Below are 20,436 nucleotides of genomic sequence, written 5' to 3' on the forward strand. Positions count from 1 at the left end.
TATCTACATGTACCACGACCACTGGCTCCTCCCCAGCACTACACATAGGTCTATCTAGATGCCTCGAGAGATCCGCAACCTTTGCACCAGGCAGGCAAGTCACCATACAGTTCTCCCAGTCATCACAAACCCAGCTATCTATGTTTCTAATGATCGAATCTCCCATTATTAACACCTGCCTTTTCCTAATGACTGGAGTTTCCTCCCCTGGAGAGGTAACCTCAGTGCGAGTGGATACCCCAGCATCATCTGGAAGGAGGTTCCCAACTATGGGAAGGTTTCCCTCTGTTCCTGTTGACTGCTGTTCTTCTCTGGGCCTTTCATCCTCCTTAACAGCACAGGGGCTGTCCAACCGGAGGTGGGACAAATCTACAGTGTCCCGGAAACATCATCAACATACCTCATCTGCCTTCCTTAGCTCCTCCAGTTCAGCCACCCTGGCCTCCAAACCCAGTACACGGTCTTTGAGAGCCAGGAGCTCCTTGCACCAAATGCACACATACTCCACCCACCCACAGGGCAGGTAATCATACATGCTACACTGAGTGCAATAAACAGGATAGCCCCCACTCTGCTGCTGGGCTTCTGCCTGCATTCTCTCCTACAGCTACCTAGGTTAATGGTATGGTTTTTGTTTAAATCAAGAAGTTTTGATTTTAGTTTAGTTGAAAGTTTTAAAGAATGGCAAGTGTACCTCGCCCCTTTCCACTCCCCTTTCCAAACTCCCTTTTGAAACTCCCTGTTAGCGGTCCCAGTTCGCAAAGCTGTTAGGAAAGGGCTAGATAATAACACATAAAATACCATAATGCCACTATATAAATCCATGATATGCCCACACCTTGAATACTGTATGCAGTTCTTGTCATTTCATCTAAAAAAAACCGCAAATGGAAAAAGTACAGAGAAGGGCACAAAACTGTTTGGGGAATGGAACAGATTCCATATGAGGAGAGATTAAAAAGACTAGGACTGTTCATTTTAGAAAAGAGACGACTAAGAGTATATGATAGAGGTCTATAAAATCATGAATGATGTGGAGAAAGTGACTTTGGAAGTGTTTACCTCTTCACATAACACAAGAACCAGGGGTCACCCAATGAAATTAAAAGCATTAATTAATTAAGTTCGGTTTATAGTTAACAGGTTTAAAACAAAGAAGGTACTTCTTCAGGCAATATACAATCAACCTGTGGAACTTGTTACCCAGGGCTGTTTTGAAAGCCAAAAGTATGATTAGATAAGTTCATGAAGGATAGGTCCATTAGTAGCTATTAGCCAGTCTGGTCAGGGATGCAGCCTCATGCTCTGGGTTTCCCTAAACCTCTAACTGCCAGAAGCTGAGACTGGATGACAGGGGATGGATCACTTGATAAATTGCCCTGTTCTGTTCATCCTCATTTGAAGCATCTGGCACCAGCCACTGTTGAAAGACAGGTTACTGGAATAGATGGACCATTAGTCTGACCCAGTATGACTGTTCCTATTCCCCCAACTCCTCTCCCACCTTTCTTGATCAATGTAGACAACACCACCATCCTGCTTGTAACCTTGCCATCATCTTTGACTCAAGAGCTCCTTAGATCCTCACATCCAGCCTGTGTTAAATCTGGTCCACACAAAGTGCTTTTGGCAGCAGATGTCTTGGTCAGGGGATTGATGAAATGTGGTTGCCTGACCCACATAGCTATGCTGACAGCGGCACCTAGTGTAGATTCAGTATTGCTGATGTAACATACGTCCACGCTTCCAAGTGTAAACCTGGTCAAAATCTTGCAGATTCTTTCTGCATAACGTCTGAGATAAGGCTTTTCCTATCTGTCCACACAGTCAAAACGCTCATCCAGGCTCTTTTCTCAGATCTCAATATAAAATTTTTTATTAAGATGTTTTAAAAAAAAAAAAAAGTGAGTACAGAGTTTAAACATAGATGTTTCTGGTTATCAAGGAATAACGGACAGATTATGAAGGGGTGCGAAGTTCGGTTTAAGATTGGATGGTGTAAGGAATACATAAACTGCAATATCTCCGATTGGGGGTAAAAGGTTAACGGGTCAAAGTACAGACATTGAGATATGAACGTATGTTCATATAATCGCTATGTTCCGGTTTGGAGTATAATATGTGGATACAATGATGAGGATGGATTGACCCTCATTTTGGTGAGATATAACATTCAGTGAGTTTATGGTTCCAGTTCATATGGTCTCTGGGTCCCTTTCTCGTAGTCAATGCATGATGTCGCTCCAGCGCATGCCTCCTGCTACTGTCGGTGTCCAGTGATGTGTTCGGTGTAGCTGTCCCTGAGACCATGAGGTGCTGCATGAGCAGTGTGTAGCGTGGACTGATCCTGCAGGGTCCGCAGCACATGCTCGTTGCAGGGGTCCCAGGCGCCCAGGGCTCCGACAATCAGGGCATCCATCTACTGCAGTATCTTTCTCCTTGGCCTTGACAAAGGCAATCTTGCCCCACTTGTATCCATTCAGAATGCTGCTGTTAAGATCACTCTTTTAGCCTGTTGTTTTGACCTTGTCTTCCCTCTCCACTGGCTACCCATTTTTTATTATATCAAACATAGGCTGCTTGTCTTCACTGCCAAGGCCTTTCCTGCCTATCCATCCTACCTATCATCTCTCATTCAGTATCAAAAGTTCAGCTTCTTTCTCTGATGGGCCCATGATGACAGCCTCCATCACCCACTTGTGAAATTTTCAAACAGGCACTTTTGTGCTTTCTCCCATGCTGCCCCTCATACTTGGGAGCTCCCTTCCCCATAAACATTCAGTTCATTGACCTCCTTCAAACTTTTCACTGCCATGATACCTACAAAATACTTGACAATGGTTAGTCCACTGGTATGCTAAGACTACAGCCCATCATGCTGACTCACACTGTCTCCTTGTTTCCTTGTGCTTGCTGTCTAATTTCCTGTATCCATCTGTCAAGGTTCCTCCCCCACTCTGAACTCTAGGGTACAGATGTGGGGACCTGCATGAAAAACCTCCTAAGCTTATCTTTACCAGCTTAGGTCAAAACTTCCCCAAGGTACAAAATATTACCCCTGTTATCCTTGGAATGGCCGCTACCACCACCAAACTAATACTGGTTACTGGGGAAGAGCTGTTTGGACGCGTCCTTCCCCCCAAAATACTTCCCAAAACCTTGCACCCCACTTCCTGGACAAGGTTTGGTAAAAAGCCTCACCAATTTGTCTAGGTGACTACAGACCCAGACCCTTGGATCTTAAGAACAATGAACAATCCTCCCAACACTTGCACCCCCCCTTTCCTGGGAAATGTTGGATAAAAAGCCTCACCAATTTGCATAGGTGACCACAAACCCAAACCCTTGGATCTGAGAACAATGAAAAAGCATTCAGTGTTTTACAAGAAGACTTTTAATAAAAAATAGAAGTAAATAGAAATAAAGAAATCCCCCCTGTAAAATCAGGATGGTATATATCTTACAAGGTAATTAGATTCAAAAACATAGAGAACCCCTCTAGGCAAAACCTTAAGTTACAAAAAAGATACACAGACAGAAATAGTTATTCTATTCAGCACAATTCTTTTCTCAGCCATTTAAAGAAATCATAATCTAACACATACCTAGCTAGATTACTTACTAAAAGTTCTAAGACTCCATTCCTGTTCTGTCCCTGGCCAAGACGACTACAGACAGACCCTTTGTTCCTCTCCCTCCTCCCAGCTTTTGAAAGTATCTTGTCTCCTCATTGGTCATTTTGGTCAGGTGCCAGCGAGGTTACCTTTAGCTTCTTAACCCTTTACAGGTGAGAGGAGCTTTCCCCTGGCCAGGAGGGATTTCAAAGGGGTTTACCCTTCCCTTTATATTTATGACACGCCCCCCAAATCTCAGCTAGGGTGAAACACTGGCTGGGATTTCTTCCTGGAGCTCTAGGAAAAACAGAGTTAATAAGACACATGCATCTCTAAATATACTACCAAGTACATAAAGACTAACAATATTTTCCACATCTCAAGGACGATTTTAACCAGTTGATTCTGGGAAACTTTCACGGGAGAGTGCATCAGCCACTTTGTTAGAAGCTCCTGAGATGTGTTGGATGTCGAAATCAAAATCTTGGAGAGCTAAACTCCACCGAAGAAGTTTTTTGTTAGTTTCTTTGACGGTGTGAAGCCACTTTAGTGCAGCATGGTCGGTTTGCAGGTGGAAACGCCGTCCCCAAACATATGGGCGTAGCTTTTCCAGAGCGTAGACAATGGCATAACATTCTTTTTCAGTGACTGACCAGTTGCTTTCCCTCTCAGACAGTTTTTTGCTGAGAAACACTACAGGGTGGAATTCTTGATCAGGTCCTTTCTGCATTAAAACTGCTCCCACACCACGCTCGGATGCATCTGTGGTTACTAGGAACGGTTTGTCAAAGTCTGGGGCCCTTAGTACAGGGTCAGACATGAGTGTCGCTTTAAGCTTGTTAAAGGCCTTCTGACACTTTCCGGTCCACTGAACAGCATTTGGCTGTTTCTTTTTGGTTAGGTCTGTCAGTGGGGCAGCGATTTGGCTGTAGTGCGGTACAAATCGTCTGTAATAACCGGCCAAGCCTAAGAAGGATTGAACCTGTTTCTTTGACTTTGGGACAGGCCACTTTTGGATAGCATCCACTTTGGCCTGTAGGGGGCTGATAGTTCCTTGACCCACCTGGTGTCCAAGGTAAGTCACTCTGTTTAGGCCTATTTGACACTTCTTAGCCTTAACAGTTAGTCCTGCCTCCCTTATGCGCTCAAGGACTTTTTGTAGATGTTCCAGGTGGTCTGCCCAGGAATCCAAAAATATGGCCACATCGTCAAGGTAGGCGACTGCATATTCTCCTAATCCCGCTAGGAGACCATCTACAAGTCTTTGGAAAGTGGCGGGTGCATTTCGCAGCCCGAAAGGGAGTACATTAAATTCATACAGCCCGAGATGTGTGATGAAGGCTGACCTTTCCTTGGCAGATTCATCTAGCGGTACCTGCCAGTACCCCTTGGTTAAGTCCAAGGTAGAGATGAACTGGGCCCTTCCCAGTTTCTCTAATAGTTCATCTGTGCGTGGCATGGGATAGTTGTCTGGGCGAGTTACAGCATTTAGCTTACGGTAGTCCACGCAAAAACGTATTTCCCCATCTGGTTTGGGAACTAGAACCACTGGAGATGCCCATGCACTTTCAGAGGGGCGGATTACCCCCATCTGTAACATATCCTGGATCTCCCGTTCTATAGCAGTTTTAGCTTGAGGAGACACCCGGTAAGGGTGGACCCTAATTGGGTGAGCATTACCTGTGTCAATGGAGTGGTATGCCCGTTCAGTCAGTCCTGGGGTGGCTGAGAACGTTGGCGCGTAGCTAGTGCACAGCTCCTGGATCTGCTGTCGCTGCATACGCCCAAGGGTCATGGAGAGGTTCACCTCTTCCACACCACCAGCACATTTCCCTTCGTAATAGACACCTTCAGGCCACTCAGCGTCGTCTCCTCCCTGGGCTGTAAACTGACAAACCTTTAATTCTCTGGAATAAAAGGGCTTTAGAGAATTAATATGATACACCTTAGGCTTTCGGTTGGAGGTGGGGAATGCTATGAGATAATTAACAGCTCCCAGGCGCTCCTGGACCACGAATGGCCCTTCCCACGATGCTTCCATTTTATGGGCCTGGAGCGCCTTTAAGACCATGACCTGGTCTCCTACTTTGAAGGAACGCTCTCTGGCATGTTTATCATACCAGGCTTTTTGCTCTTTTTGAGCATCCTGTAAGTTTTCTCTAGCAAGGGCTAAAGAGGTTCGGAGGGTGTTTTGTAGGTTGGTTACAAAGTCCAGAATGTTAGTTCCTGGAGAAGGTGTAAATCCCTCCCATTGCTGCTTCACCAACTGCAATGGCCCCTTAACCTCACGGCCATATACAAGTTCAAATGGGGAAAACCCTAAACTGGGATGTGGTACAGCTCTGTAGGCAAAGAGCAACTGCTGCAATACTAGGTCCCAATCATTGGAGTGCTCATTTACGAATTTACGTATCATGGCCCCCAAAGTTCCATTAAACTTCTCCACCATGCCATTTGTTTGATGATGGTAAGGAGTGGCAACCAAGTGATTTACCCCATGAGCTTCCCAAAGGTTTTTCATAGTTCCTGCCAGGAAATTAGTCCCTGCATCTGTGAGGATGTCGGAGGGCCAACCTACCCTGGCAAAAATGTCTGCTAGTGCCTGGCACACACTTTTAGCCCTGGTGTTGCTTAGAGCTACTGCTTCCGGCCATCGGGTGGCAAAATCCATGAAAGTCAGTATGTACTGCTTTCCTCTGGGTGTCTTTTTCGGAAAAGGACCCAGAATATCCACAGCTACTCGCTGAAATGGAACTTCAATGATGGGGAGTGGCTGGAGAGGAGCTTTGACCTGGTCTTGGGGTTTTCCCACTCTTTGGCACACCTCACAAGACTGGACATAGGTAGAAACATCCTTGCCCATTCCCTCCCAGTGGAATGACCCCCCCAAACGGTCTTTGGTCCTGTTCACCCCAGCATGGCCACTAGGGTGATCATGGGCTAAGCTCAAGAGCTTGGCCCGGTATTTAGTTGGAACTACCAACTGTCTCTGAGGATGCCAGTCTTCCTGGTGTCCACCAGAAAGAGTTTCCTTGTATAAAAGTCCTCTTTCTACAACAAACCTGGATCGATTAGAAGAGCTGAGAGGCGGTGGGTTGCTCCGTGCCGCCGTCCAAGCTCTCTGGAGGCTTTCATCTGCTTCCTGTTCGGTCTGGAACTGTTCCCTTGATGCTGGAGACATCAGTTCCTCATGGGATTGTGGACCTAAGCTTGGTCCCTCTGGAAGCGATATAGGGGATGGAGCTGTTTCTGTTGACTGTGAACCGCTCTCCGCTGGTGTACTATGTTGGGATTCAGGCTCCGGCTGAGCCTCTTGTGTAGGGTTATCGGCTGCTGCCAGTTCAGGTTCGGTGGGGCCCTCTGGTGTTGAGGTTGCGAGTACTGGATTCAGTGCTGACACGGGGTCTGGTGTTGGTTGTTCGGCTGGTTCCGGTTCTGGGACTGGTTCCGTCTGGGTCTCTGGGACTGGATCCACTACTGCTGTTGCAGACATTGGCCTGGGGTCCAGGTCCATCACCTCTGACTGGGTCCTGATAGAAGTTTCCGGAACAGAGCTAGGCCTCACGGCTTGTTTAGCCTGGTTGCGGGTGACCATTCCCACCCTCTTGGCCTGCTTCACATGATTGGCCAAGTCTTCCCCCAACAGCATGGGGATGGGATAATCATCATAGACTGCAAAAGTCCACATTCCTGACCAGCCCTTGTACTGGACAGGCAACTTGGCTGTAGGCAAATTGAAAGAGTTGGACTTGAAGGGTTGAATCGTCACTTGGATCTCTGGGTTGATTAAATTGGGGTCCACTAAGGAAGCATGGATAGCTGACACTTGTGCTCCGGTGTCCCTCCACGCGGTGACCTTCTTCCCACCCACACTCACAGTTTCCCTCCGCTCCAAGGGTATCTGGGAGGTATCTGGGCCTGTGGACCTCTGGTGTGATTCCGGTGCAATGAACTGTAATCTGTTGGGGTTCTTGGGGCAGTTGGCCTTTACATGCCCCAGCTCGTTACACTTAAAACATCGTCCAGCTGACGGGTCACGGGGGCGAGGAGGGTTGCTGGAGAACGGGGTGGTGGGACGATAAGGGGTCTGGAGGGTTCTTTGGGAGGTAGGTGGGGCTTTGGGCGGCCCCCGGTAATAGGGTGTGGTCTGGGGTGGTCCCTTCTGGTCTCCGCTCCAACTGCGACCAGTTTTCTTCTTCTCTGCCACCTCCACCCATCTGGCTCCAATCTCTCCTGCCTCAATTACAGTTTTGGGTTTCCCATCTAGGATGTATCTTTCTATTTCCTCAGGAACACCCTCTAAGAATTGTTCCATTTGCATTAGGAAGGGCAAATTTACTGGAGATTCAACACTTGCTCCTGATATCCAGGCATCCCAATGTTTCACAATGTGGTAGGCATGTCGGGTAAATGACATGTCTGGTTTCCACCTTAGGGCTCGGAACCTCCGACGAGACTGCTCGGGTGTTATCCCCATTCTGACTCTCGCCTTGGATTTAAACAGTTCATACTTGTTCATGTGTTCTTTAGGCATTTCAGCTGCCACCTCAGCTAAGGGTCCACTGAGCTGCGGCCTCAGCTCTACCATGTATTGGTCAGTAGAGATGTTGTACCCAAGGCAGGCCCTTTCGAAGTTTTCTAAGAAGGCCTCAGTATCATCACCTGCCTTGTAGGTGGGGAACTTTCTGGGATGGGAAGTGGTACCTGGAGAAGGATTGCTAGGGTTTGTTGGTATATTCTGCTGGGCCTTTATCCTCTCCATCTCCTCCACATGCTTCCTCTCTTTTTCCTTCTCCTCCTCCACATGCTTCCTCTCTTTTTCCCTCTCCTCCTCCACATGCTTCCTTGCCTCCATTTCCCTCTTGTGGGCAGCCTCTTGGTGTTGTTCTGCCTCCCTTTCTTGTTCCTTCTTCAGCTGCATGAGTTCTATCTGTCTTTCATGTTCCCTTTGTTTTTCCTCAGCCTGAAATTTGGCTAATTCCAGCTGTAGTCGAGCTGAGGATTTGGCCATTCTAACCTCTCTGTTTTTAACTAACTTTACACCCGAGGTTTAGAAATAAACAAACAAAACTTGGCTGTAAAATTTTGCTGTGCTGGAATAGAATACCTATTCTCTGATAGTGATTGTCAGCCTACAGAAAAAGACAATTCCCTTGTCTCTGCTCTGGGCCCAAATTAAAGCAAAAAACCTCCAACTACTTGCTTACCCAGCCCAAAGAAAAAAAAATTTCTTTTCAAACCTGTGCTCCTTGTAAAACAAAAAAAAAATCAAAATCCTAAAAAAAACCCTGCCACTTTTGTCTCCAGGCAAATGGGTAGAGCACACACCCCCTATTTACTTTTAGGAAGAAAAGAAAAAAAAAAAAAAAAAACCTCTGGGTTGGAAGACTGTGAATTTCCCTGCAGGAGTTAAGTACCCTGCCTCCAGGCAAAGAAAATCTGCAATTCACAAGATAATCCCCTTTTGTCTCTGCTTGGCCACAAAGCAGAGAGAAACCAAGCTGCTTTCAGTTTCAAAGCTGCCTTCTGGACTTCCTAAAAATTCCTTTTTAAAATCTGTATTTCTAGTTCAAAAAATCTCAACTGGATCTCAAAATGATTTCAGGTTAATCCCACCACTGTGCCACCATGTCAAGGTTCCTCCCCCACTCTGAACTCTAGGGTACAGATGTGGGGACCTGCATGAAAAACCTCCTAAGCTTATCTTTACCAGCTTAGGTCAAAACTTCCCCAAGGTACAAAATATTACCCCTGTTATCCTTGGAATGGCCGCTACCACCACCAAACTAATACTGGTTACTGGGGAAGAGCTGTTTGGACGCGTCCTTCCCCCCAAAATACTTCCCAAAACCTTGCACCCCACTTCCTGGACAAGGTTTGGTAAAAAGCCTCACCAATTTGTCTAGGTGACTACAGACCCAGACCCTTGGATCTTAAGAACAATGAACAATCCTCCCAACACTTGCACCCCCCCTTTCCTGGGAAATGTTGGATAAAAAGCCTCACCAATTTGCATAGGTGACCACAAACCCAAACCCTTGGATCTGAGAACAATGAAAAAGCATTCAGTGTTTTACAAGAAGACTTTTAATAAAAAATAGAAGTAAATAGAAATAAAGAAATCCCCCCTGTAAAATCAGGATGGTATATATCTTACAAGGTAATTAGATTCAAAAACATAGAGAACCCCTCTAGGCAAAACCTTAAGTTACAAAAAAGATACACAGACAGAAATAGTTATTCTATTCAGCACAATTCTTTTCTCAGCCATTTAAAGAAATCATAATCTAACACATACCTAGCTAGATTACTTACTAAAAGTTCTAAGACTCCATTCCTGTTCTGTCCCTGGCCAAGACGACTACAGACAGACCCTTTGTTCCTCTCCCTCCTCCCAGCTTTTGAAAGTATCTTGTCTCCTCATTGGTCATTTTGGTCAGGTGCCAGCGAGGTTACCTTTAGCTTCTTAACCCTTTACAGGTGAGAGGAGCTTTCCCCTGGCCAGGAGGGATTTCAAAGGGGTTTACCCTTCCCTTTATATTTATGACACCATCTGTTCTCTTTTTTTATACTTAGATTATGTGAGCTCTTTGGGGCAGGAACCATCTTTGTTCTGTTTGTTCAGTGCTTAACACAGTGGGGTCCTGGGCCATGACTTCATCTGTGCCTCCTAGGTACTCTGGTACCATAATGATAATTCAGATCTTTCTTTGCCAAAGCCAGACTATTCCACTTGATACTTCATATGTTGTTCAGTCAGGGTAGAATCTTCTGGAAAACTTGAGGCAAATTGGGCAAACTATTCTGGAGATGCTGAGGCTCAAAAAATGTGGGGGCTTTCACTTGTGAATATCCCACTAACTTTTTGGTTTGTCATACCTCCAAAAAAGGCTTGGCATAGGAGCTTCAGAACAGGTTTTGCGCACTCATTGAGGAGGGCAAGAGAATGTGGCAGGATGTATCTGAGTACCTGTTTAAGAAGTCACTCACTGTGGAACAGCTTCAGTGGTTCATAACTATCAATATTTTGCAATTTAACTAATATATAATCTCGTATAAAGTGATTATTCATTTTGTGGAAGCTAATCTTAGCATTACCTGTTTTTCTTGAATATTTGCAAAACAGTGTTTTAAAATATTTACCATAATATGGGTTATTACCCGGGAATACGTGCTTTCATAAATACAGACCTTGAAAAATTGTCTAATTTATCTAATGGTGAATGGGAAGGACTCACAACTTACTGTTTTTACCATTATTTTTACTATATTCTTTCAGTGTAACAGAGAATTATTGTAAATTGTAACAATTTAAATAAATGTAAATTGTAAAATTATTTCGGAAAAAGAGAAGCAGACAGTTCTCTTCTGTGTTCCTTATGGATAAAGGAGTGGTGTGCACAGCAGAGTCTGGCAAGGGTCAATTTTTTGCAAAAATTTCAATTTGTGGGTGTGTTGTCAATCCTGTAAATTACAAGTTGTTTGGGAGGGATGGTTGTGGTTTTTTTGTTTGTTTTTGTTTTTTTTGCATGGATGGCTATATACTGAACATTATCTTATGCTACAGTAGGTTTAGACAATGGAAGCTTACTAATGGCAGGACATTTAAAATAACTAGTACACATATGCTTTCCTTCTTTGTGAATCTTTGTCCCGCCTTGTGTCATTTTCTTGAATGGCAGATAGTTACTATATTTTTAACCGCTTAACTGTTTTGTTTTTTGTTTTAACTTTTTGGATTTGTATATGCTCTCCTATCAGAGTCTGCAAAAGAATTAATACCCCACCGGAAAAAAACTATTCTGCTAGTGTGGTTTGATCCATCAAAGACTAAGCCCTGGTCTACACTAGGACTTTAGGTCGAATTTAGCAGCGTTAAATCAATGTAAACCTGCACCCATCCACACAATGAAGCCCTTTATTTCGACTTAAAGGGCTCTTAAAATCGATTTCCTTACTCCACCCCTGACAAGTGGATTAGCGCTTAAATCGACGTTGCCCGCTCGAATTTGGGTACTGTGGACACAATTCGATGGTATTGGCCTCCGGGAGCTATCCCAGAGTGCTCCATTATGACCGCTCTGGACAGCACTCTCAACTCAGATGCACTGGCCAGGTAGACAGGAAAAGAACCGCGAACTTTTGAATCTCATTTCCTGTTTGGCCAGCGTTGCAAGCTGCAGGTGACCATGCAGAGCTCATCAGCACAGGTGACCATGATGGAGTCCCAGAATCGCAAAAGAGCTCCAGCATGGACCGAACGGGAGGTACGGGATCTGATCGCTGTTTGGGGAGAGGAATCCGTGCTATCAGAACTCCGTTCCAGTTTTCGAAATGCCAAAACCTTTGTCAAAATCTCCCAGGGCATGAAGGACAGAGGCCATAACAGGGACCCGAAGCAGTGCCGCGTGAAACTGAAGGAGCTGAGGCAAGCCTACCAGAAAACCAGAGAGGCGAACAGCCGCTCTGGGTCAGAGCCCCAAACATGCCGCTTCTATGATGAACTGCATGCCATTTTAGGGGGTTCAGCCACCACTACCCCAGCCGTGTTGTTTGACTCCTTCAATGGAGATGGAGGCAATACGGAAGCAGGTTTTGGGGACGAAGAAGATGAGGAGGAGGAGGAGGAGATTGTAGATAGCTCACAGCAAGCAAGCGAGAAACCGGTTTTCCCGACAGCCAGGAACTGTTTCTCACCCTAGACCTGGAGCCAGTACCCCCCGTACCCACCCAAGGCTGCCTCCTGGACCCAGCAGGCGGAGAAGGGACCTCTGGTGAGTGTTCCTTTTAAAATACTATACATGGTTTAAAAGCAAGCATGTGAAAGGATTACTTTGCCCTGGCATTTGCGGTTCTCCTAGATGTAGTCCTAAAGCCTTTGCAAAAGGTTTCTGGGGAGGGCAGCCTTATTGCGTCCTTCATGGTAGGACACTTTACCACTCCAGGCCAGTAACACGTACTCGGGAATCATTGTAGAACAAAGCATTGCAGTGTATGTTTGCTGGCATTCAAACAACATCCGTTCTTTATCTCTCTGTGTTATTCTCAGGAGAGTGAGATATAATTCATGGTCACCTGGTTGAAATAGAGTGCTTTTCTTCAGGGGACACTCAGAGGAGCCCATTCCTGCTGGGCTGTTTGCCTGTGGCTAAACAGAAATGTTCCCCGCTGTTAGCCACGGGGAAGGTTGAGGGGGTAGTCACGCGGTGGGAGGAGGCAAAATGCGACCTTGTAACGAAAGCACATGTGCTATGTATGTAATGTTAACAGCAAGGTTTACCCTGAAAGAGTGTAGCCACTGTTTTATAAAATGTGTCTTTTTAAATACCGCTGTCCCTTTTTTTTTTCTCCACCAGCTGCATGTGTTTCAATGATCACAGGATCTTCTCCTTCCCAGAGGCTAGTGAAGCTTAGAAAGAAAAAAAAAAAACGCACTCGCGATGAAATGTTCTCCGAGCTCATGCTGTCCTCCCACACTGACAGAGCACAGACGAATGCGTGGAGGCAAATAATGTCAGAGTGCAGGAAAGCACAAAATGACCGGGAGGAGAGGTGGCGGGCTGAAGAGAGTAAGTGGCGGGCTGAAGACAGGGCTGAAGCTCAAACGTGGCGGCAGCGTGATGAGAGGAGGCAGGATTCAATGCTGAGGCTGCTGCAGGACCAAACCAGTATGCTCCAGTGTATGGTTGAGCTGCAGCAAAGGCAGCTGGAGCACAGACTGCCACTGCTGCCCCTCTGTAACCAACCGCCCTCCTCCCCAAGTTCCATAGCCTCCACACCCAGACGCCCAAGAACGCGGTGGGGGGGCCTCCGGCCAACCAGCCACTCCACCACAGAGGATTGCCCAAAAAAAAGAAGGCTGTCATTCAATAAATTTTAAAGTTGTAAACTTTTAAAGTGCTGTGCTTAAAGTGCTGTGTGGCATTTTCCTTCCCTCCTCCACCACCCCTCCTGGGCTACCTTGGTAGTCATCCCCCTATTTGTGTGATGAATGAATAAAGAATGCATGAATGTGAAGCAACAATGACTTTATTGCCTCTGCAAGTGGTGATTGAAGGGAGGAGGGGAGGGTGGTTAGCTTACAGGGAAGTAGAGTGAACCAAGGGGCGGGGGGTTTCATCAAGGAGAAACAAACAGAACTTTCACACCGTAGCCTGGTCAGTCATGAAACTGGTTTTCAAAGCTTCTCTGATGCGTACCGCGCCCTCCTGTGCTCTTCTAACCGCCCTGGTGTCTGGCTGCACGTAACCAGCAGCCAGGCGATTTGCCTCAACCTCCCACCCCGCCATAAACGTCTCCCCCTTACTCTCACAGATATTGTGGAGCACACAGCAAGCAGTAATAACAGTGGGAATATTGGTGTCGCTGAGGTCTAAGCGAGTCAGTAAACTGCGCCAGCGCGCCTTTAAACGTCCAAATGCACATTCTACCACCATTCTGCACTTGCTCAGCCTGTAGTTGAACAGCTCCTGACTACTGTCCAGGCTGCCTGTGTACGGCTTCATGAGCCATGGCATTAAGGGGTAGGCTGGGTCCCCAAGGATATATATAGGCATTTCAACATCCCCAACAGTTATTTTCTGCTCTGGGAATAAAGTCCCTTCCTGCAGCTTTTGAAACAGACCAGAGTTCCTGAAGATGCGAGCATCATGCACCTTTCCCGGCCATCCCACGTTGATGTTGGTGAAACGTCCCTTGTGATCCACCAGAGCTTGCAGCACTATCGAAAAGTACCCCTTGCGGTTTATGTACTCGGCGGCTTGGTGCTCCGGTACCAAGATAGGGATATGGGTTCCGTCTATAGCCCCACCACAGTTAGGGAATCCCATTGCAGCAAAGCCATCCACTATGACCTGCACATTTCCCAGGGTCACTACCCTTGATATCAGCAGATCTTTGATTGCTTGGGCTACTTGCATCACAGCAGCCCCCACAGTAGATTTGCCCACTCCAAATTGATTCCCAACTGACCGGTAGCTGTCTGGCGTTGCAAGCTTCCACAGGGCTATCGCCACTCGCTTCTCAGCTGTGAGGGCTGCTCTCATCTTGGTATTCATGCGCTTCAGGGCAGGGGAAAGCAAGTCACAAAGTTCCATGGAAGTGCCATTACGCATGCGAAAGTTTCGCAGCCACTGGGAATCGTCCCAGACCTGCAACACTATGCGGTCCCACCAGTCTGTGCTTGTTTCCCGAGCCCAGAATCGGCGTTCCACAGCATGAACCTGCCCCATTAGCACTATAATGCATGCATTGGCAGGGCCCATGCTTTCAGAGAAATCTGTGTCCATGTCTGATCACTCACGTGACCGCGCTGACGTCGCCTCCTCGCCCGGTATCGCTTTGCCAGGTTCTGGTGCTGCATATACTGCTGGATAATGCGTGTGGTGTTTAATGTGCTCCTAATTGCCAAAGTGAGCTGAGCGGCCTCCATGCTTGCCTTGGTATGGCGTCTGCACAGAAAAAAGGCGCGGAATGATTGTCTGCCGTTGCTCTGACGGAGGGAGGGGCGACTGACGACACGGCTTACAGGGTTGGCTTCAGGGAGCTAAAATCAACAAAGGGGGTGCCTGTACATCAAGGAGTATTTCAGGCAGGACTGCACGGAGGGTTCCAATAAGAAATGGTGCACCTAAGTTATCGTTCTTATTGGAACAAGGAGGTTAGCCTGGCCTCTGATTGATACATGGCTAGATTTACCTCGCTGCACCTTCTCTGTGAGTGACTGCAGTGTGATCTAGAGGAATGAGTCCCCTAGACAGGGGAGGAGGCAAATGAGTACAAAACAAATCTGGTCTATTTCTTGTTCTGACCCACTCCATCTATCTTTTACATCTTTGGCTGGCAGCAGACGGTGCAGAAGGACTGCATGCCATCCACATCTCATGGCTACTCGGCAGAAGATGGTACAGTACGACTGCTAGCCATCTTCATCTCTTGCCTGCCTGGCAGAAGATGGTACAATACGACTGCTAGCAATCCTCATCTCTTGCCTGCCTGGCAGAAGATGGTACAGTACGACTGCTAGCAATCCGTATCGCCTGCCCGCTCACCATAAGATGGTTCAATAGGACTGACTGCAGGACTAAAGAGAATGACCTGGTCAGGTCACTCCAAATTTAGTCCCTGCGCCCATGTCTGCCCAGGCGCTCCCAGCCGACGTGGCCAGGAGCACCTCGGGCATGACGAGGACGACTACCAATCGTATTGCACCGTCTGCTGCCAGAAGGCAATGGGTTGCTGCTACTGTGCAGCAAAGCCGTACCGCGTCTGCCAGCACCCAGGAGACATAGGGTGACGGTTACCTGAGCGGGCTCCATGCTTGCAGTGGTATGGCGTCTGCACAGGTAACTCAGGAAAAAAGGCACGAAATGATTGTCTGCCATTGCTTTCACGGAGGGAGGGAGGGAACGGGGGCCTGACGATATGCACCCAGAACCACCCGCGACAATGTTTTAGCCCCATCAGGCATTGAGATCTCAACCCAGAATTCCAATGGGCAGCGGAGACTGCGGGAACTGTGGGATAGCTACCCACAGTGCAACGCTCCGGAAGTCGACTCTAGCCTCGGTACTGTGGAAGCGCTCTGCCGAGTTAATGCACTTAATGCACTTAGAGCATTTTCTGTGGGGGGACACACACTCGAATATATAAAATCGATTTCTAAAAAACCGACTTCTATAAATTTGATCTTATTCCGTAGTGTAGACATACCCTAAGTGTATCTAAAGGTGTCTTAGAGGACTCCTTTGTATATTGAAACTGAAATAAATGTTCTTAAACAAATTTTGTTTTTTCTGTCTCATATGAATGCAGCTTGTTCTTAAGGGCTGATCTTTGGCATTTAAAAAAAAACCACCACATTTAGTTTAAGGAAGAACAAAGACTCCAGAATTTGGCAAACAGGTGATCACAAATCCAAGCTGTACAAAGCAACTGATAGTGTTTCATTTAAGAGACTGGTATTTCAGAAACAAAGTATATCTAAGTTTAACAGCCAATAGTTTTGAGCTTCTTAATAGTTTTTACACCAGTTCATCTCCACTTATAACTGCACACTGCCTAATCCTACAAAGGCATTTGGGAATTAAGTGCTGGACACCCTCTGCAGGCTTGGGCCCTCCAAACCTCTTAGTGTAGATTTTTTGTTATAATTACTAACTCAGCCCTGAGGGTCCATATTGCTTTTATTCAGTGGCTTTTATTAGTGTAATAGAAGTCATTTGGTGTCCTGAAAGGCTTTGGCTTTTTCATATTTGAAGATTTTTGATAAATCCACTCTTTTGTAAAGAAAACTTTCTACCACCATGTGGACACAACCTAGCACAGTGATTCTCGAACTCTGCGTCGAGACCCCAGAGTGAGTCCCAGTTCTGTTTTAATGTCGCCAGGGCTGGCATTAGACTTGCTGGGGTCTGGGGCTGAAGCTGAAGCCAAAGGGCTTCAGTCCTGCGTGGTGGAGTTCAGGTTACAGGCCTCCTGCCTGGGGCTGAAGCCCTTGGGTTTTAGCCCTCTCCCCTGGGGCAGCGGGGCTTGGGCGGGCTTAAGGTTCGGTCCCTCCTCCTGGGATCGTGTAGTAATTTTTGTTGTCAGAAGGGGGTCTCAGTGCAATGAAGTTTGAGAACCCTTGAACCGGAGCCTGAGAAGGAGCCAGAATTTACCAATGTACATTGCCAAAGAGCCACAGTAATTCGTCAGCAGCCCCCCCCCCGATCAGCTCACCTACCCTGTTCCGAGCACCTCCCACCCACTGTCAGCCCCACCGATCAATGGAAGGGGGTGGAGTGAGGGCAGGGCCTGTGGCAGAGTTTGCATAGTGAGCACCCCCAGCATACTGGAAAGTTGGCACCTATACAAGGAGCTGCATATTAACTTCTGAAGAGCTTCTTATGGCTCCAGAGCTACAGGTTGGCCACCCTTGACCTAGCAGATTATCACTGATAGCTTTGATTTGTTACCAATATTTTAAACTGAGCACAGAACAGTATAAAATATATTTATGGTGATTGTCAAGTTACCCCATCATGGTTTAAACCTACCAATAGTATAAGATTATGTGCAGAAGAAAGGAATCCTTTTAGCCACAGTTCAGTTAATGGTGATAATTGGAATTGGTGGCTGAAAAACTCAATATGTCACCTTGAAAGTAAGTAGTGGACTGTTTCCCTTCCCTCTTCCCCTGCTATCCAGGATGCATGGTGGTAGCAAACGGTGTAGTGTTGGGGTCCTCGTTCCTTGGTCTTCCTACCACAACTTCTTCAGTCATGGAGGGCACCCTTCTTCTTGAGAAGCTTATGGTGGTTTTGTTTTGAGAGCATTGGTTTATTACCTCTTCAAAGGTTTTCCACTTCACAAAGCTCAGAATATCAATTGGTATTGCTGTATTGCATGAGTCAAGTATTTTCATTTTGCATTTTTGAATTATTTTAATACTCAGTTTCAAAAAAGTCTTCAGAACCACAATCTTTGCCAAATCTCATTTTTCTACATAATTCATTGCAGCTCTGCTACATAAATGGAGGCCTTTCCAGATGATTTAGATTTCATGTGCCACATACTAAAAATAGCTTTGAATATAATCATGCATTCAGTGTGCAGATAGTGTTTGACTTCCTGTAAGAGACAATAACAGCAAAAAAATGAATTGCTTTGTAAACTAGGAGTGGCTGTTTAATTTGGTGTTTTCTGTACTTGTTGTTTAAGCTTTTTTGCAGAATGTATCTCCAAAGGGTGTGGCTAAATAGCATTTGCTTGCAGTTATAGATGGTAACTCTTTTAGTAGGCTTGTAGTGAATACAAGTTTTGCTGTAAGTTACAGTGAACTGTCTGATGTAAGGCACAGAAAGAAATCATGTGGGGCTTTTTGGCCTGAACTGCCAGAACAGCCCTTTTAATCTTGATGCTTCTGTCAGTGCACACTTAAAAATACTACGAAGTTTGTTTGCTTTGAGTGCTACTTCTGTGTTCAGCTCTTAACTTCTAGATTTCTTTTTTATTTTTATGTTGTGTTTAAACCTTCAGTACCTGAATTGAATGTGTAGCTTTTCTGAGCCTGAAACCACTTTTCAGAAACAAAGTTTTTGTTCAGCAAGGCCCCTAAAATATCAAATTAGAAAATCACTTGTTTGAGTAGTTGTGCATCTAATTTTCTTTAAATTTTATGCACGTGTACTTTAGATTTGTGATCTCAACGGTATTTTTTTTACTGTTTCTAGATTTGAGTGTCAACGGTCACATTAATTCTCCTTTTTTACCATTAAGATTATGATTATTTTCATGTTTCCAGTGGCTCTCCCTGTAAATACAAAACATAGAGCTCAATATCTTCATGTTGTCCAAGTTATCCATAAATATAATTTCAGAGTTCACTTCAAGTTGTTGGATTGTTCCGTGGCATGGAAGCTTATTTGATATTGCATGATTTTAATCCCCCAAAACAGCATAGTGCACTGTTTGGTGGTGATAGCACTACTTGCTTTAGAGATGAGAAACACCACTGCTTTAAAAATCTGGGGAACAATATCACTTTCCTTTAATAAAACATTAGCTAATGTACAGAATTTCATGTAATACTTTTCCTTACATACTTTATATTACCATGGTTCCTTACATGCTCAGAGGAGTACCATGATAATATAATGCAGTGGGGCGCAACTGTGGGGCGCATCCCCCTAGGGGGGCACAGAGGTTTGGGGGGAGGTGCAGTGGGGCCCGGGCCAACCCCCACAGGGGGTGGGGAGGGAGCACCACCCAGCCCTGCTCCGCTCTGGCCCTGCTCCCCACCATGACTCCACTCCTGGCTGCAACCCCAGCTGGGGCTCCTAGCCCTGCTCACGTCCATGGCTCTTGAGGGGGCCCAGACAGATTCCATTATAGGTGGGGGAGGGGCAACATAAAGAGTTTGGGGACCACTGATATAATGGATGGATTATTATTATTATACTTCAGTCAGTGGTGAGACCTTGTTATATATGCCAACTTTTTTAAGAGAACAGCCACAAAACCTTATACTGTAACTTGTTTTTGCAAAGTGCTACATTAGCAGGGTTATTAAGTGCTTCTATTTGATAGCTTGATACAGAAATAAAATTAAGTAAATCTGGGTTTACAAACTTTCATATTCATTTCTAAGAGGTTTGATGCTTAGAAAAGTTGAATTTTAAGTTGAGACATCCTAAAGGATCCTAATTTTCAGAGGATAAGTGCTGAGCACTTTCTGAAAATCAAACTTCCACAGTCTGTCTAGGTGAGTGCCTAAAAATTGAAGCACCGAGAATCACTAAACACTCCTGAAAATGTTGGCTCTTATATTTAAATTGCAGATGTGCTTTGGATTCAAAAGCTGAAAGCTAGTAATAGCCAAATTCCAAAATCTTATTTTTTATTTGGCTCAAGAGAAATTATACAATTTCTTGAAGCTCAGATTCTGTTCTCAATTCATGCGTCACCTTAAAAAGGTTGTTGAGAAGATGTCCCAGCTGCTCATAAACATATAATTATCTGAAACTCTTTCACTTTAATACAAATTTTAAGACTGTGTTCCCGTCTCTCACCTTACAAAGATCTTTTTTCATAGTTATAAAGGAATTCCAGGAGTATGTGGAACCGGAAGAAGGTTACCAAGGATCACCACAGAGAAGAGGTCCTTCATCAGCTGGCCAAGAAGATGAAAATGTTACTTTGCCACTTGGAGAGAATGTTCTGACTCACAATCTTGGGATCCCTGTGCTTGTGGTTTGTACAAAGGTGAGCTTGAACTTGAGTTTACTAGAAAGGTTAGTTACTTTTCCTTTTGGAAGATATGTTTGATGCAGATGTTTGCAAG

At 45.6% G+C, this 20,436-nt stretch overlaps 1 protein-coding gene and 1 long non-coding RNA gene across 4 annotated transcripts in view; both read left to right on the plus strand.

The window, feature by feature from the left end:
- The window catches only part of DYNC1LI2 (dynein cytoplasmic 1 light intermediate chain 2), a 61,868-nt gene that overhangs the window by 23,027 nt on the left and 18,405 nt on the right, over positions 1–20,436 (plus strand). For all 3 annotated transcript variants that reach the window (XM_073307951.1, XM_073307950.1, XM_073307952.1), the window contains exon 5: positions 20,188–20,357. In XM_073307951.1, coding sequence (XP_073164052.1) covers positions 20,188–20,357 — 170 coding nt within the window. The remainder of the gene's footprint in view (positions 1–20,187; positions 20,358–20,436) is intronic.
- Positions 10,189–13,060, plus strand: LOC140896545 (uncharacterized). The gene is made up of 2 exons (XR_012154572.1): positions 10,189–12,388; positions 12,971–13,060. It is a non-coding gene; the product is annotated as an uncharacterized lncRNA (long non-coding RNA).

The sequence above is a fragment of the Lepidochelys kempii genome, chromosome 12, assembly GCF_965140265.1.
Source record: "Lepidochelys kempii isolate rLepKem1 chromosome 12, rLepKem1.hap2, whole genome shotgun sequence".
Taxonomy (NCBI): domain Eukaryota; kingdom Metazoa; phylum Chordata; order Testudines; family Cheloniidae; genus Lepidochelys; species Lepidochelys kempii.